The sequence below is a fragment of the Labeo rohita genome, chromosome 22 (assembly GCF_022985175.1).
Source record: "Labeo rohita strain BAU-BD-2019 chromosome 22, IGBB_LRoh.1.0, whole genome shotgun sequence".
Lineage (NCBI taxonomy): Eukaryota > Metazoa > Chordata > Actinopteri > Cypriniformes > Cyprinidae > Labeo > Labeo rohita.
Window position 1 is genome coordinate 8,445,318 of NC_066890.1, and position 17,833 is coordinate 8,463,150.

Genomic DNA, 17,833 nt, shown 5'->3' on the forward strand with positions numbered 1-17,833 from the left:
GGGATTAGATAAATATATACTTGATATATAAGGATTTCAGATGTACCACAGTGTTATATTTTGGAATTACCAGTTCAAATATTTCAAAACCATTTTTACGATTAGCTTATCCTGTTTATTCATTAAAGGAAATTACTGTCAGGGCAGATAATAAAAACAAGTATTTAGAACTATTTTATACTTTATTTAACTATTGTATTTTTTTTCTATAATTTAGGTTTTACACTCTAAGACTTGCACAGATCATTTGACATACCGTATCCAGTTGTTTTGTTCCATCCATTGCTATGGTTATCATAGTCTCTTGGATTCATCTGTTTATTAATGCAGAAACTTTTTATTTTGTAGTTAGTAGCATGAAAAACATTAATACAGCTTTAATACAGAAAGTGAGCAAAGATTGCTGGCATTATAATCACTGAAGCTGTTCAGTACTTTAGGTTAATGCGAGGTATGCAAAGTAGTACTCGTTCAAAAACTCGTAATCAATGGAGCTGTCTACACGGCAATGATTTTCTTGTTATACTTTGTTAGTAATAATGAATGCATTTGTGAGTGTGCAGACACGAAGAAGCAGTGAACAAAAAGTCATTTTTGCCATTCCTGGTGGTGTAGATACTGATTAAATTAAACATCTGTTTGGACGTTGTGTTTTTGCAACAGATATGTCAGTGACTACCTACAAATGTTAATGCAGCAAAGACCTGTTGTAAACTGAAACCTTTGACAGTCTTCACAGAGTGCCTATGCAAACGCTCACAGGAGCGTTTAAAAAGCAATCAGCTATCAGAGGGACGATTTTTAATCTTGGTGGGCATTAAAGTGTTTTAAATGCCAGAAAAAAAAATCCTTTTAAAAACAGGAAATGTTACTTATTGTTAACCAAACTTGGTAGTGAGCTGTATTATATTAAACCTGATCTCCTACATACAGTATATGATTAGTTGATGACCTGTTGTTTATTTTATGTTGCTTATGTGTACTTTCAATTTTGTAGGTAGACCAGTACACGAAACAACAGGGAGAGGAACCCAACAATCAAAAATTCAATTAAATTGGACTCTGTCCGAATTAAACAATTTTGTCTGCCAATGCTACCCAACTGTGAATTTAAACTTAATAGGTTTTCATTTGGCAAGAGCAGGAAAAGGACGGAACATAGAAAAAGTGCATGCAAATAGTGTGAAAGACCTAAAAAAAAGAGCAATTGGAAAGAGCAGGCTCTATATAGTCCCAAGAGCTGAAGTTTCACAGGTATGACTTCACTACATGTTAAACAAAGTCCAAGGGCCAGATTTACTGACATTTTGCTCTAACACAACCCTCCTTTGGCATAACAAAACTTCATGATGCAATTTACTAATGTTTGGGCTCGTCAATGTGCTAGTATTTTCCAGAACTTTACATTCCATCAGTGCATTGTGTTCTCATGCTAATTTGTCCTGTTTAGTAAATCTGGGCCTAAATATTCAAATGAATGAGCCATTTCTTTAAGACACGTTCAGTTGAATTGGCCTTTAATTTAACCTTAATATAAATATGTTTCTGCACAGTGCACATTTAATGTTAGGTGACAGTTCAAGTAAATTCCTTACTGTGCAGTGAGTCTAACAAATTCTGTCTTTTTTTTTTTTTCTTCTTCTAGGTGATGACACCATCCACAGCCATTCCCCAGAACTCACAACAACCATCCAATACTACAGCACTTGATGAAACCTCCTTCAATGCTGAGACTACAGAATCTGTAAATCTGCATGTAAGGGGAAATTATTTTTGATGTTGTCAATGGTTGTAACTATTAATGATTTGTGACTCACAGTTGTACTTTATTTCCTTCAGGAGTGGCGAGCTATACGTTCCCAGCAAGATGAAGAATATAATGCTTCTTTGTTGGCAGATATAGAAAAGGTCATTTTTGACTTACTGCAGTTTGCTTGCCAAGGTTCAAATTTGGGTACACAAAAATGTGTATTAATCTATGGTATTGCAGGACAGAAGGAGGCACTGCTATGAGGTTCTGGAAGAAAAGCGCAAGAAGGTTAGTGCTGCCACTAAATTTTTTATTGAATTTTCGTTTTTAATATATATCTCTTTTTTTAGGCCATTGAGGAAAGACGCCAGCGAATTGCCATTCGTGTTGAACCTCTAGATGGAGAATTTCTGAAAGTCAAATATCCAAAGGGAGATTTGATTAAGAGGAAGTTCATCATGGCTGATCTAATTCAAGTAAGAAGTTCATTGTGAAGAAGGATTAAGGATTTTTTCATAGATGTTTTATTTAGTTTCTTTTCCTCATTTCTGGGATTTCTTTATTTGAATAATATTTGCCATCATGGGCCTTTTGCTTTTAGGTTTTGTTTGTTTTTATTGGGCAAGATGAAATGGCCAGTGAGGTGTTCAGAATCCAGGAAGCTACTTCTTCAAATGCTATAGAGAGCACTTCTACTGGGTCAATTTCAGATCATGGAATCAAACCGTTCTCTACATTGTATATCCTTTGGACATCACCCTTGGATAATCTGGTAAGTTACTACAGCAGTATCCTTGAGCAAGTTTTTTTCCCCCATGATTTTCATATGGCCATATGCATTACCTTTTGTTGATAAATTATCATAATTTTTGTCCTGATTGTCCCTGTTAAGTTTTAGGAAAGCATTGTTTACTCATTTGGAGTTTCAAGGATTGATCAGATGTGATTAACAGGGCTGGGTATTGACACACACACACACACACACACACACACACAGACACACACAGAAAGCCACCAACTCTTCATTTAAAAATAATGGGATGAGGTTGCTTTGTGACTGGAAGTCCCTGCATGTGGGAGCGAGCTTTATGCAACTAACAATATTCTGAAATATACCAAAATGCTCAGCATTTGACTAAAAACATCCAATCTTTGTCTTTTGCAGGGTTGACTTACAGACCATTCTAAAAAAAAATGCAAAGCAAAATTGATGGAAACATCTCCCCAACAGCAAACCAAATAAATGTGTTCAGAGAAAACATATTACACTGCAGCCTGCAAGCTATCAAACGGTGACGATTCAACCCACAAGCAAAACTAGATGTAGTGTTTGTTGATGCTGACAAAAATGGGGAAGGGGCAATAGATGAAGGTGGCTCTACTAGAGAATACTTGTGGTTGTTGTGGTAGTTTTTCAGGGCCATGAGAAAGACAGGAGTTTGGCTCTAGACATTCAAGGTCAGTACTCCTGCTAAAACAGAAAGCTTTTGTGTCAGGTTATGTTGTAATGCTATTCAGCTCTTCAGTGTCCTTGAAAAAGTAGTTATTTTTTCCTCACACCACTACTGGTCAGATGATGCTTTTTGGATTCCACCTTAACAGTCAAATAGTCGAACAGTCTTTTTGATCTCTTGTGTTTGGATTTTTTTATGGGGTCATGAAAAATTTAATTTTGTAGGTTTCACATCATTCTATTAGAACATTCTGCTAGTTTCAGAAATAATATCTAACTTGGTAGTCCAATAAAGACTTTTATTGTATACAGGCTCATAAAAGGTCTGTTAAAATGAATGACAGGAGTACACTGTACTATATGCTGTATTTACACCTTGTTTGCACTGTTAGTTGTCATAAAAGGATTTTGTGAGAGAGCAGAAATCATGTTGCAATGATGAGATCACTGCATTCACTTGATTAACGCTCAGTGCTCATCCCTGTAACCTTTCAGGTGTTGAGGGTAGATCAAAATGTAATGCTATAATCAACACCTCACATTTTGTTCATTTATACAGCTGTTATACTAAAAATTTGTAAACGTATTCAAGAGAGTTACACATACAGTATGTGTATATATAACTCTTTCATATGCAAAGATGTTTTATGTGGAAGCTGCCACAAAATAAAAAAGGTAACTCTGACTATTTATCCTCAATTATGGGATATAAACTTGCAGTTGTGACTTATAAAGTTTAAAGTTGACTTATAGAGTTTATATCTAGCAATTGTGACTTTATAGGACACAATTTTGATCATATAGCTTGCAGTTTTTAGTTCATATTATGCAATTCTAAGAAAAAACAATTTTGACACAGATAAGACCTACAAAGGGATCAAAAAGATGAATCCATTAAAAAAATTGCCAGTTTTCCTCAGTTACATTAGAATGTAAGAATGACAGTCCGTTTTCACCTGCATTAAACGTAGTCAAATTATGATCAGATCACCTGAATTCTAATAACAAAATTTAAGCCAGTGGTGACTGAGGGGTAAAATATTAACTTAAAAATATTCATAATGGTTCTGTAGGAATTTCTGACATCAGTATTTTTTTCTGTTTTGCTTTAGCTTTGGAGACTACGCTGTATGCATCAGTGGGGAAGATGATTGCTTTGTGTGTCACCCATGGAGGAGTTGGACCACATTTCTTCTCTGAAAGGCTTTTTCAGCAGATCTGTGGTGTGCCAACATCCCCTGCCTCAGTGGATGAGATTGGAGATCATACATTGAGGGAGCAACTAATCAAGGTACGAAGATGTTTGAGAACTGTTTAAAGGTGTTATATGATGCTATTAGTAAAGATCATTATTTTGTGTATTTGGTAAAATATGTGTTGACATGCTTCAACGTTCAAAAAACACATTATTTTTCATATACTGTGCATTAATGTAGCTATTCTATGCCCAGCCTCTCTCAAATGTGGCGTTTTCTACAATGCTCCTCCTTCCAGCTCAAAGTAGGGGCAGTACCAGTGCACTGCGATTGACCGAACACCACAAGTGTGTGTCAGAAATTAAATGCCCCTTACCATAATCGCAAGCTACAGCTTTCAAATTTCATATAAGACAGTTAATGGGTAAATGATGCTCGGCCCTGCTTGAGCAGGCACCAGTGTGAAACAGAACACAGGGCATCTAGAGCGGCTTTTCCACCAGCAGTACAAACGGTTCTCTTTGTGTAACAATTTCATTCTGTGCTGATAAAGATGGTTTTGTTTTCCACTGATAACAGAGCTCTTTGGTATAAATGTGGTTGAAATGTGTCACCTTACCTTTTGTAGGACAGTGCTTTGTAACTGCAAATCTTATACAAGCACGAACACCTAATTAATGGTGTTTTCACACCTGCCTCATTTAGTTCGGTTGAATCGTTTGGGCAGGTGTGAATGTAGCAATCGCACTTGAGTGCGCACCAAAAGCAGACCAAAGAAGCGTACCGAGACCTCCTTGAAAAGGTGGTCTCGGTACGCTTTCAAACGAGCACTGGAGCGGTTCAGTTGTAGTGAGAAAGCAATCCGATCCAATGGACCAATGAACCAGGCTTTATCACACTGTATAATGGGTAATTACAGTTCCATGAACAGCAGTAGCTTTGTTGTTTTGCTAAGGGCCCGTTCACATATTGCGCCTTTTGCGCGCTCAAGTTCATTATTTCAAATGTAGACGCGTGGCATCCACGCTAATAACGGAAGCGACGCGGTCACGACGCGCAGACGGTGCAAAGAGATGAAAACATTTCAGAGTGCCGCAAGTGCACCGCGGGTCATGTGACAAGATTCAACCAATTAGCTCCATCCTTTCCAGTAACAACATTGAAAGCTCAGCCAAGATGGAAACAGCTGATCATAGCTGTACATTTTTAAACAAATTTAGTAGAGCTACAGCAAGTGATTTGTAGTGCTGGAAATCCGTTTGTCCTTTGAAACTTCCCCGTCTTCATTGAGAGTGCGGGTCATGGTTGCTTAGCAACGGCAGACGCCACGGGAGCGCAAGCTACAGGGACCTTTGGAAAGGAGGAAAAATCGGCGCGCCTGGCGTTTTCCACGCGTTTTTAGGCACGATATGTGAACGGCCCCTGATACTGCTTAAAATGAACCTGTGTCTGTCTGAACCATTCAAAATCAAAGCAGGCCTTTTCATTTTATAATGCCGTCTTATTGCTCCGTTTGTAGTAGGTGTGTTTTAAAAATGTTTTCCAGACTAATCCTGGACTCCTGCTCAAAATTAAATATTAATATAATGATACCCAAAAAACAAACAAAAAAAATGCAATAATAAGCCCGCAAATCTGTTGTTGTTCCATCTTGACAGATGACAGCTGAGCGAAATCCCGGAAAAAAACGTGGAACTTTGACAAATGAGAGGACCGTTTACTCGATCGTGACTTGTAGTAACACATTTGGTCCGTTTAGAAAAATTTGCTGTGTGAAAGCGAACCGCACCATGAATAAAAAGCAACATTGTAATAATTTTAACCCCTGTTTCAGAACAAAGCAATCGATCTACAGGTGTGAAAGCACCCTAACACACTAAAGAAAAAGGAAAACAAGAAAATGCATCACATGACCTCTTTATCATGCCGGTTTTAGATTTTTTTTTTTTTTCTCACAATTGTAAAATTACTTTTTTCACAACTGTTTTAGATACAGGAAGCAACAACTGTTCTGGAGGCAAATTGTGCCATTACAGAAGCAGCAGACAGCTTAAGTATCATTGGTGCCTTGATATATACATCAAGCCTGACAGGAAGGAACTCTCTTGTCCAGTCAGCTGCAGAGTTCTTTGTGAATGGAAGGCTACGAGCTGCCTTGGACCAGTAAGTGCCCAACAATTAAAATTCTGTTGTTAATTATTCACCCTCATTGGTTTTCACACCCCAGGACTTTGGTTAACCTCCAGAACTCAAATAAATATACTACCATGCTAACACCTTCTGAAAGTTGTCATGGTAGAACATATATGAACATATATGAAGGTCTTATGGGTTGACCAGAGTAATTAATGACAGAATTTATTATTTTTTTTGGGTGAAGTAAATTTTTAAGCCTTTCCTTTCTGACAACATAGCTATCATCAGCTTGACTTACATTGACTTACATTGAGTGCTATGTTTGTTATACAGGTTTTCAGAAGGGTTGCAAACTCTCGGTTTGCTGGAAGAGATGCAGAAATATCCTTTTTTATGTGAGCTTCTCCCCACAAGGGAGCAACAGAAGGGCAAAGGAAAACCAGACTGTATGCCACTGGTTGATTCAACTGGAGGTATGAAATGTGTTTTATGTAATGTTAAAGGTATACCATGTCATTTTTTTTTTCAAAATGTTCAAAATTTATACTGTATAATGAGTGGATTACTAAATCCATTTTCCAAGTTGTGTTTGTGTCTTGTCCTGAATCACTATGATTACAGTAAATATTAATATTCAGACTGAATGGGACACATGCAGTTAAATTAATAGCTGGAATGCCAACGCTACTTTATGTAGCTTTTAATCTTAATTGGCTTTTATTTGTTTTATGTTATTGGTCCTCTAAAAACAAAGAGTGATTAATAAAAACACTGACTCCGATTCGAAGAAAAGGAGTGTTCAGAATGAAAAATTATCTTATTTGTGGTGAATCTAGCCATTATGCAGAACAAATACCTAGGATTGTATTTTTTTTTGTAATCATAAAAAAATATAGAAACAATGCAGTTAGATGTAGTCATAATTAGACAGGCTGGCTAACTCTGTTTAGATCAAAATATCGCTGTCAAAGAACTGCACTTACCACACATTTTAAAATAGGTTGGAGTCTTTTGAAGTTTGTGATTTTCTGTACATATATTTTGCAGAGGGAGAGAGTGATGCAGTCACTCTTGAGAGAATAATGGAATTTGCCACTGGAGCCTCCACAGTGCCACCCCTGGGTTTCCCCCACCGCCCAGAATCTTTCCAGAGGCTAATACTTGCCTCATTATATTACGACTGCCAATACACAAAGAATATGAAATGTTCAAGACCTACATGACGAAGGAATCATGCAAAGCCCATATTATATGTTAATTTAATTTGACGGGGACAAACAAATAAAAATTAAAAGTTATTTGTTTTTAAAGGTATTTGGTCTTAAATATGCTAAATAAATCTGTTACAGACTAGTCCATTACTGTGAACCTAAGCAGCCATTGTAAATCACAATACTACAATATCATTATAACAGTTCACCATATCGTCCTGGCTTCAAACGACTAAATGTTAAATCATTGACATTTTAGATCCAGTGACTTTTTTTTTTAAGCTGGTTTGAAAGAGTCTGCACTGTGAAACTATACAAACGTTTGACTGGTTATTCAGGTTTCTAAACATATTTGGCTGTAGATTCTATAAATCAGAATTGGATAATGCAGCTCTACACTAGGCTATATTTTAGTGTCGCAGAAATGCACTGTCACACCAATTTTTATGCTGCGTTAGCAGAACATAAACTACAATTAAACTAACCTTATGAGGCGCATGTTGTCATCAATGTGCAAGAGACTGTTGGGATAGGGCACATGATAAACTCTTCTAGCCACTGTGCTACTCCATCTCCTTGCAGCAGCCGCTGGATTGATACGGACCAACATCTCACGAACCCTTTGGTGGGAAACCTTTAATTAGAGCTGAAGATCTTTGCCCGAACCCGACAGGACCCGACGGGTTCGGTCGGGTTCAGGCTTAATTTATATAATTTTACACGGGCTCGGGCCGGGCTCGGGCTTGCGCTCGGGCTTGCGCTCTGGCTTGCGCGGTAAATGAGTGGTCATGTGATGCGTTTTGATTAGCGCGAGAAAGATGCGAAAATGGATGTTGAGGAGGTGAAACGGAGGCTTGCCTCTGGCGATTACGTTTTGGCAAAATTTACAAAACTTGCAAAATTAGCCAGATCAGTACTGTGCATCCCGGCCAGTAGCAGCAGCAGTGAAAGAGTGTTCAGTGCTGCTGGACGCACCATCAGTGAGCGCAGGACCGCGCTAAAGCCATCTACCGTGGATTCAATAAATTTCCTCCACAAAAACATGTAGCTTAATCTTGGTGAGTAAAGGTTTTTCAAATTATAACTAAATATTGAGTCTTAAATGCATAATGTAGACAGTATATAGGCTAATGTTGGCATTATTGTTTTATTAAATTTCAGCTGCTATTCACCGCGTTGAGGCCGGATTGTGGAGAGAAGTAGCGAAGCAAATCCCGCGGAGCCTTTATCTTAATTTCGTTATTGCCAAATGCCCATCTTAATTTAGAATTTATCTTAATTTAATTTGTTAAGAAAGACTCATTTTTATTGGCGCGTTGGCCTAGTGTATGCCTAGGCCTATTTAGAGTGCTGAGATGTTACGATGTTACAGAGGAATTTTATTTATTTGTTCCAACTTCCAAGTGGCCTATAGCCTAATTCGTCATGAATAAATTATGTTAAAACATGTATAAATGACTCATTCTTGACAAAAGGCGAAAGAGCTGTGTGCTTGCGCACATTTGAATAATGTCGGGCTGTAAACGGGTTCGGGCTTTTAAAAAGCTGTCAATCAAAATGTACTTGTCGGGCTCGGACACTGTCGGGCCTAACTTTTAAGGCCCGATTACAGCTCTACCTTTAATCCTTCTGCAACCAGTAAGGCTCGCATCATCTAAAATGTTTGCACTGAATTGGAGAAAATGAAATAATAATAATTCGTTTATGAAGTGATAGGACAGACCTTAAAATGAAATCAAACAAGGCTTACCTCACTTCCAGTATTTGGATACTGGCATTGTAGTCGTCTCACTACATTTTCAAGTTCTCCATCATCCACTCTTGACATTCTGCTCCTGATTGATACACCAATCAGCTTGGACCTCTTGTACAAGAATAAGGAGGAGCACCCTAACTGTTACGGGATGAATGAGACGAGCGGATCCATGCGCAAGCTTTTATTTGGACGAGACAGATACATGGTCGTGCAGGCAGGGTCGTGACATAGCCCCCCCCCAAGGAGCGGCTTCCAGACGCTCGAAGGAAACAACAGTCCAGGGGAGCGGTGGGGTGGGAGCGAGACAGGGCGAGGGCTGGAGGACCAGGTCCATGTGGGAAGCCCAGAGATTGAGGCAGGACCGACAGAGCAGGTACCCTCCAGGGTGGGGCCGGAGGCGGAGCAAGAGCCCTCCAGGGCGGAGGTGGAGCAGAAGCCTACCAGGGCGGAGCTGGAGGCAGAGCAGGAGGCGCAGGAGCCCTCCAGGGCGGAGCCGGAGGCAGAGCAGGAGGCGCGGGAGCCCTCCAGGGCGGAGCCGGAGGCAGAGCAGGAGGCCCAGGAGCCCTCCGAGGCGGAACAGGAGGTGGGGCGGTCCTCCAGGGCGGAACAGGAGGCAGAGCAGGAGGCGGGGCAGCCCTCCAGGGCGAAACAGGAATCTGCGTCACGGTTCCAGGGCAGGCTCAGCAGGCTCCAGGGCGGAGCCGGAGGCAGAGCAGGAGGCCCAGGAGCCCTCCGAGGCAGAACAGGAGGCGGGGCGGTCCTCCAGGGCGGAACAGGAGGCAGAGCAGGAGGCGGAGCAGCCCTCCAGGGCGAAACAGGAATCTGCGTCACGGTCTGGGACCTGGGGAAAGCAGGGACAGAGAAGGCAGACAGAATAGGGGGAGAAGGCGCAGCAGCCCTCCGGGGCGGAACAGGAGGCGAAGCAGGGGGTACCGCAGCCCTCCGGGGCGGAACGGGAGGTGCCGCAGCCCTCCGGGGCGGAACAGGAGGCGCCGCCGCCCTCCGGGGCGGAACAGGAGGCGCAACAGCCCTCCGGGGCGGAACAGGAGGCGCAGCAGCCCTCTGGGGCGGAACAGGAGGCTGCGTCATGGACTGGGACCTGGGGAGAACAGTGACAGAGAATGCAGACAGAAAAAAAGGAGAAGCAGAGAGTTTAGCGGTTAACGCCCCCTCCATAAGAGGTTCTACGGCAGGCGCTGACACCTCTGGAGGCATTGGCGCAGCTTCTCCGATGGGGAAGGCCTCTGGAGCAGACTTGAGACCAGACGGGACCTCTGAAGCAGGCTTGAGATCAGAGGGGAGCACGGCTTCAACGCTGCTTGACTCGGGGACGACAGCCTTGACGTTGCTTGACGCGGGGACGACAGCCTTGACGTTGCTTGACTCGGGGACGACAGCCTTGACGTTGCTTGACGCGGGGACGACAGCCTTGACGTTGCTTGACTCGGGGACGACAGCCTTGACGTTGCTTGACGCGGGGACGACAGCCTTGACGTTGCTTGACGCGGGGACGACAGCCTTGACGTGACTGGACTTGGAAGCTTGACTGGACTTGGAAGCTTGACTGGACTTGGAAGCCTGACTGGACTTGGAAGCCTGACTGGACTTGGAGGCTGTAACGTGACTTGACTCAGGAACAACATGGCTTGACTCAGGAACAACAGCTGTAGCGTGACTTGACTCGTGAAGAACAGGTGTGACTTGGCTTGACTCATGGAGAACAGCCGTAACGTGACTTGACTCGTGGAGAACGACAGCTGTGTCTTGACTTGACTCTGTGTCTTGACTTGACTCTGGGGTAGCCGCCGTGGCATTAAGGAGTGCCATTTTAGCTGCCCATACCGTCATTAGGGGTGAGTCCAGCACGTGGGCCATCATGACCACAGGTGGCATCCGGGTGCTGACCACAGGTTCAGGAATGGCAGCCATCTTGTGGAGTGACTTGGGGGTGGCGGCCATCTTGTGGAGTGACTTGGAGATGGCGGCCATCTTGTGCAGTGGCTCTGGCGTGGCAGCCATCTTGACAGTGCTTGGCTCAGGAAAGATGGCTGTAACTTGACTTGAGATAGGGGCGATGGCTCTGACTTGACTTGACACAGGAAACACAGCTTTAACCTGACTTGACACAGGAACAAGAGCCGTAGCTTGACTTGACACTGGAACAGCAGCTGTAGCTTGACTTTGCTTGGAAACTTGACTTGACTCAGGAAACACAGCTGCAACTTGACTTGGCTTGGAAACTTGACTTGGCTTGGAAACTTGACTTGGCTCAGGAAATGCAGCTGCAACTTTATATGGCTCTGATATGGCAGCTGTGACGTGACGGAGCTCTGTTTTCGCCGCCATCTTGTGAACGGGCTCCGCCGTCGCCGCCATCTTGTGAGCGCACGCCGGCGCCGCCGCCATCTTGCAAACGGGCACCGCAGTCGCCGCCATTTTGTGCACGGGCTCAGTTGTCGCCGCGATTAGTTGAGCGCTCTCCGCAGCCATTGCCATTGCTTGAGCGCGTTCCTGCACGGCCGCCATTTCATGAGCGATCCAGGCGGCAAACGTGTTTGTGGGATCGTGCTCCGGCATGACCACCAATCTGCGGGTGGGACGCGCGGTCGCCATTACCGCGTTGTCGCGTTCCCTCTCTGCGACCCCCACGGTGCACGGCGAACCCACACACATAAACGCAAAGTTCATGAAAGCCACAAGCGAAGAGCGCGGACCCTCGCGTCTCAGTCTTGCCTTTAACGGCTCGTTCACGCCATCGCAGAATATTTCAATCTTTATACAGTCCGGGAGGGTGGAATAATTTGAGATGGAAAGAAACTCACGGGTGTATTGTTCCAGTGTGCGTGATCTCTGTTTAATCCTGCAAAGAATTATGTCCGTGTCCATATCGGATGAATGTCCGGGGTGAAAGCTGCTGGATCCTGTGGTGATGGATTGTTCTGTTACGGGATGAACGAGACGAGAGGCGAGCGGATCCATGTGCGAGCTTTTATTTGGACGAGACAGATACATGGTCGTGCAGGCAGGGTCAAACAACAGTAAACAGGAGTGTAGGAGGTGAAACGAGAGAATAGTTCAGGAAGACGAGCGATAGTCCGAAAAGGCAGGCGGCTAGACAGACGTAAACGAGAAAACCAGGCAGGATATCCAAAAACCAGGAACTAGGAATACACTAGGAAATACAATAATACAAAACGACAATACAACGATTCAACAATCCATGAAGTGCACTGAGGAGGACCGGGGTTTTTATAGGACGCCTGACTGGTCACGGGGGCTGACGCAATCAGAGCAGTGGAGGATGGGAGATGCAGTCCGAGGTGCAAAGTAACAGTCAGAGTGAGTAGGTGGAGCGATAGTGACATCTGGTGGTGAGTGGACAACGGGACACCGACCAGATTCGTGACACTAACATTCTTACCATTCGTTTGACTGTGTGACCTTGCTTCATTAAAAATTCAATTTGGTCACGTGTTATTTGAATGGCTGGTCAACCTCAGCTACCTGCAACTGAAAGTAACATATTTGTTTTACTGGCATGCAGCTCCAGTATAACATTAGAAAAATTGTGACAAATAAGAATGGAAAGAAAGGAAGGGATGGAACAAAGTAATGGTCTAATAACAGGGTGATTCTGTAACAAGCACTTTGTACATTACCCAGCATTGCAGATTTAAATTACTTTTTCAATATTGTTTTCTTTAGTACAAATGTTGAAGAAATACGATTTCTTTATTATGAGTCATGGAACTTGACCAGGCAAAGTTGAAAAATTCAGTTACACTTTTGAACTGTTGGAGTGTCTGTTTTTAAACCTACATATGGTACACTTATGTGTGATAAAAAATCTGAAATCTCACATACATATACATTTTTATGGACTGACTAACCTGTTTGTGGAACCTTATCAGTAGTGTTTTTCAGTAGCCATTCAAAGAATTGTTATTTTAATCCTTATTTACATGGAAATGTTAATAAAAATTATGTAGTGAAGGATCCTTAGATCCTTCCATGCAAATTATTGTGTTGTGTTTAAATTTTATGTTTGTTTTTAATTTCATTTATAATCATTTATTTACATAATCATTTAATAATCATTTTATAATCATTAATCATTCACATAATTCATATTTAATTATTTATTTGATTATTTAAGTATTTATCATTTATTAATTTACTCATATATATTGTTCATTTATATTATTCATTTATATGTTTTTATATTTTATATTTCTTATTATTTTCCTTGCTTATGCATTTTCATTATTGTTCAGTTCCATGATTGTGGGGTTTCATGAATTGTTTGGTCTAAGAAATAGATAACGGGGATGTTTATGGAAATTCAAGGTTTATGGGATGTTGAATCCATTTGATATATCATTGTTCTTTGAGCTGTACTCCTCAGACGAAGTTTGAACATTGAGACATACGCAACTAAAACTGTTCAATAAATTCTGTTATACCCTTTTTACCATCATCACTTCGTCTCCTGCTTCTGCTCTTTTCTGGCTTTCATCAATCAACTTCATAACTGACAGAAACCTGCTTGTTAGTGGGGTTGGGGTAACTACAGCTTGCTGACTAGTTGTTCTGTTACCAAAGACTGATATATTTCTGACGGGATCTGGTGTCCGGGGCTGGATCCTGATTGTCTGGCGTGTGGACCTGATCTAACAGTAGGCATACAGTTTGTTGTACAGTCATACTTTTAACTATATGTATTATGTACATAGATTTTAATTTGTATTACAACTGTATTCATTTTGTAAGTGAATAGTTACATAGCATGTACACTGGTAAGACTACTTTTATGCAGACCGAGGAGAAAGTTACAGTTGTATTACTATGGGTATCGTCATGACCGAAGTAGAGAGCAGACAATAAACAAACGCATAAAAAAAGACAAAGACGAGCTTTCCGAGATTCCTTGCCTCGCCTCGGTCTCTCCTACAGTCAAGAGCATGCTTGACTGTAGGAGAGACACAATTTTCTTGGTACTCCTCACCAGGGCATGCTGGACACCATCTGAGCCAAACAAGTTTATCTTAGTCTCATCCGACCATAGGACATGGTTTCAGTAATTCATGCTCGTGGACAGGTTGTCTTCAGCAAACTGTTTGCGGGCTTTCTTGTAAGCCAGCTTCAGAAGAGGCTTCCTTCTCGGATGACGCCAATGCAAATCAACTTGTTGCAGTTTGCAGCATATGTCTGAGCACTGACAAGCGGACCTTCTACTTCTGCAACCTGTAAAGCAATGCTGGCAGCACTCATGCATCTGTTTTTTGAAGCCAGGTTCTGCACCTGACACACAGAATGAGCACTCAACTTCGTTGATCGACCCTTGCGAGGCCTATTCCGATTGGAACCCGTCTTGGAAAACCTCTGTATGACCCTGGCCACAGTACTGTAACTCAGTTTCAGGTTGTTACTGAACCTCTTATAGCCTAGGCCATCTTTGTGGAGAGCAACAATTCTAATTCTCAAATCTTCAGAGAGTTCTTTGCCACGAGGTGCCTTGTTGAACATCCAGTGGTCAGTATGAGAAAACTATACTCAAAGCACAAAATTTTAACTGCTCTAATACAAGATACACAACTTTGTATGGTCCTGTCAAGCAGACAAAAACATGAACATGATGAATAGGACATGTGGTTTTGCATGGTTAAATGACATAAAGAGTATACCTAATGACATCAGTGCTTTTTTGTTGCTAGCTGTTTTGATAATAATGGCTGTATGTTGAGTTATTGTTAGGGGACAGTAAATATACACTGCTATACAAGCTGCACATTGTGTAACGGTGGTTGCCCAAAATACAACAAAAGTTAATCTATAAAAAAAAAAAAAAATCTGTGTGATGCGGGAACCGAACCTGCTAGACCACGTTTGTTTGTTAGCGATGTATGCACTCAAACTTTACTTGACTTTAGGCTAAAACCTCAAAAGAAAGAAAAAAAAATTAGTTATTGATGTTCGGGCGCCAGACAAGTACATACTTGTCACATTTTCATTACAGTCATCCCGGATAGCACAACAACACAATACCATCCGCTACATACAAAAAAATAAAAAATAAAAAAAAATAACGCTAATTTAATCAACAAGACAACGCAACTGAAAGAATTGTATGCAATTTTCTTTACTTTTAATGAGGCAGGGTAACGTTCGCATCATATGAACAAGTTATTCTCAAAGTATCACAATTCCACTACAAAACTTACAGAAATAACTGAAGGGAAAAAAAAAAAACATTTTTAGATATGAGTGAGTAATGAGTGCAATCTATACAAGTATGACGATGGATGAGTACTTACTAAGTACTTACTTAACGAGCGCTAAAAGAGTACGTACTTTACAGCCAAATCTGGTTGAGTATGAATGTAATTCGGACGTCATCCGCCATGTTTATGTTATCATGTGATCTACGAGCTCATAACAAGCGCAACAATTTAAAAGATACGAGCGGCAGGTTTGATCTATTCATAAATATTTTGATGTTGATAATTTGCTAATTTTGTGGTCTTGTTAAAGAAACATTTTTACATTTTATTGTGATTGTAGTATAACCATTTTTTTATTTTAAATTTAATAAGAAAATGTGTAAAATTGGCTTAAATGGTTTAAATCTCCATTGTTTTCTTTTCTTTTTTTCTTGTTGAATCTTGTCATTTCATCCACCAGGCTTCTAAAAAAAGCACTATGGTGAATTATTTAGATATTTAACCTTGTTAATATGTTGTTGTTGTTTTTTTTCTGTGTACATAATCTCATACCATGATGAATGCATGATATTTGTTTTCTGTTTTTTTTGTCATTACAGTTGTCCATTGTTAGGTACAACCATATTTCCAGATCTTATATGTAATTATAAGCAATAATAATAATAATAATAATAATAATAATGAAAAGAGTGACAGGTGCACTAACACCTCATAGCATCAGTAACTCAATAACCCTGCCTACCAAGTATGGTGAAAATACACCTCCACATTTGCATTGTCTGCATACAGGAGACATCAGGCAGCTGCTGGAACATCTCGCATTTGGAGACTGTTGATTTTACATTTGAAAAATGTAAGTATTACTACTTAAAAATTAAGATAACACCATAATGAACTGCATTGCTAGCCCACCCCAACATTTACACACAATAATAAAGATACATGCTAATTAATAAACACTTACATAACTTTTTTTTTGACATAGCTATGCATGAATATACACTCGACAAATGCAGCTGATTTGAATCCATCAATTTTCAGTTAAGCAATGAATTAATGCATTAGTTAACAAAATATGTATATTTTATTTATTGACAACAATAGAAAACATGAATAAATGAGTAAAAAAAGGAATAAAAGCATCATAATAAATACATAAATATACAAGTCAACAACAGATGAAACAGCTTTATTCAAACTTATTGATCTAACAATCATGTATTTACAGTTGGTGAACCCCACATCCTATTGCCATCTCAATGCAGCTGTGCCAATTCTGCTGCTGTGCTGTGCTTCACAATCTCACTCTTCTCAATGGAGATGTTGTTGAGCCAGACGATGAGAAAGACCATGAAGACACACCACTGAACCCCACAACCTTGAGGCAAGAGCAGGAGACCATGTGCGGGACAATCTGGCTATCACCGTGTCTGCTCGACTACCTGTGAAACATTTAAACAGAGTAAAACATTTTAAAATTCGTGTTGTCAGCATTCCATTTCTTGACAAATTTCATTTCATGTTTACACTCACATGTTAATTTTTGTTGTAGCTCTATTACTTTTGTAGTGGGCTAAACCGCTGAACTGGTAAGCAGAAGGTTGCTGGTTTGCAACTACCTGAGCAAGGCACTTTTCTCCAGGGGATTGGGGGTCCCTGTAATAAGAGCACTGTAAGTCACTTTGAAGCAGTAGGACATCCGGGGATTTCTCGCCTATTCTTTTAGGTTTCGAACGTACTTCTTTCTTCACATACTCTTTTTTCCTATTATATAGTAGGTAAGTAGGCATATTAGAACGCAAATTAAGTATACGTACGTCCGAATCTCGCCTACTAATTATCGCCTACTCTTTTATGAATACTGAAGATTCAAACATACTCATTCACTCGCCTACTGCTTTTTGCCTACTATATAGTAGGGAAGTATGCGGTTCCGATCACAGCCAGCGACTCGGGAACATCGGCGGTATCGGCCTGTTTTGGCTCCTTTTTCCCGGCTCCAAAACGCAGATTTTTTAAGTGTGGCGAAAACCTCCTGTTAAATCCCAAATTGCCAGCGAGACATTCACAAGAAAAATGTCGTTTGGCAACCGGCTAAACCGGTAGCACA

General features: G+C 41.0%; 1 protein-coding gene and 1 long non-coding RNA gene across 2 annotated transcripts; one reads left to right on the forward strand and one right to left on the reverse strand.

Annotated features, from left to right (window-relative positions):
* The first annotated feature begins 862 nt into the window (after positions 1-862).
* On the forward strand, positions 863-7,758 carry LOC127154155 (uncharacterized). Its single transcript, XM_051095562.1, has 10 exons — positions 863-1,254; positions 1,646-1,756; positions 1,840-1,908; positions 1,991-2,038; positions 2,101-2,226; positions 3,169-3,208; positions 4,316-4,494; positions 6,390-6,562; positions 6,869-7,008; positions 7,583-7,758. Exons 1-10 carry the CDS (start codon positions 967-969, stop codon positions 7,756-7,758), a joined length of 1,350 nt encoding a protein of 449 aa, XP_050951519.1. The 5' UTR covers positions 863-966.
* Positions 7,759-16,893: 9,135 nt separating this feature from the next.
* LOC127154009 (uncharacterized) lies at positions 16,894-17,387 on the reverse strand. Its single transcript, XR_007825392.1, has 2 exons — positions 17,257-17,387; positions 16,894-17,165 (listed from the first exon to the last, which is right to left on the reverse strand). It is a non-coding gene; the product is annotated as an uncharacterized LOC127154009 (long non-coding RNA).
* Between the last annotated feature and the right edge of the window lie 446 nt (positions 17,388-17,833).

Excerpts from the sequence above, each read along its gene's own strand:
- LOC127154155 (XM_051095562.1), top strand. The coding sequence starts at position 967 with ATGTTGCTTATGTGTACTTTCAATTTTGTAGGTAGACCAGTACACGAA. Across the intron at positions 1,757-1,839 it reads CAGAATCTGTAAATCTGCAT|GAGTGGCGAGCTATACGTTC; the intron begins GTAAGGGGAAAT and ends TATTTCCTTCAG. Across the intron at positions 7,009-7,582 it reads ACTGGTTGATTCAACTGGAG|AGGGAGAGAGTGATGCAGTC; the intron begins GTATGAAATGTG and ends TATATTTTGCAG.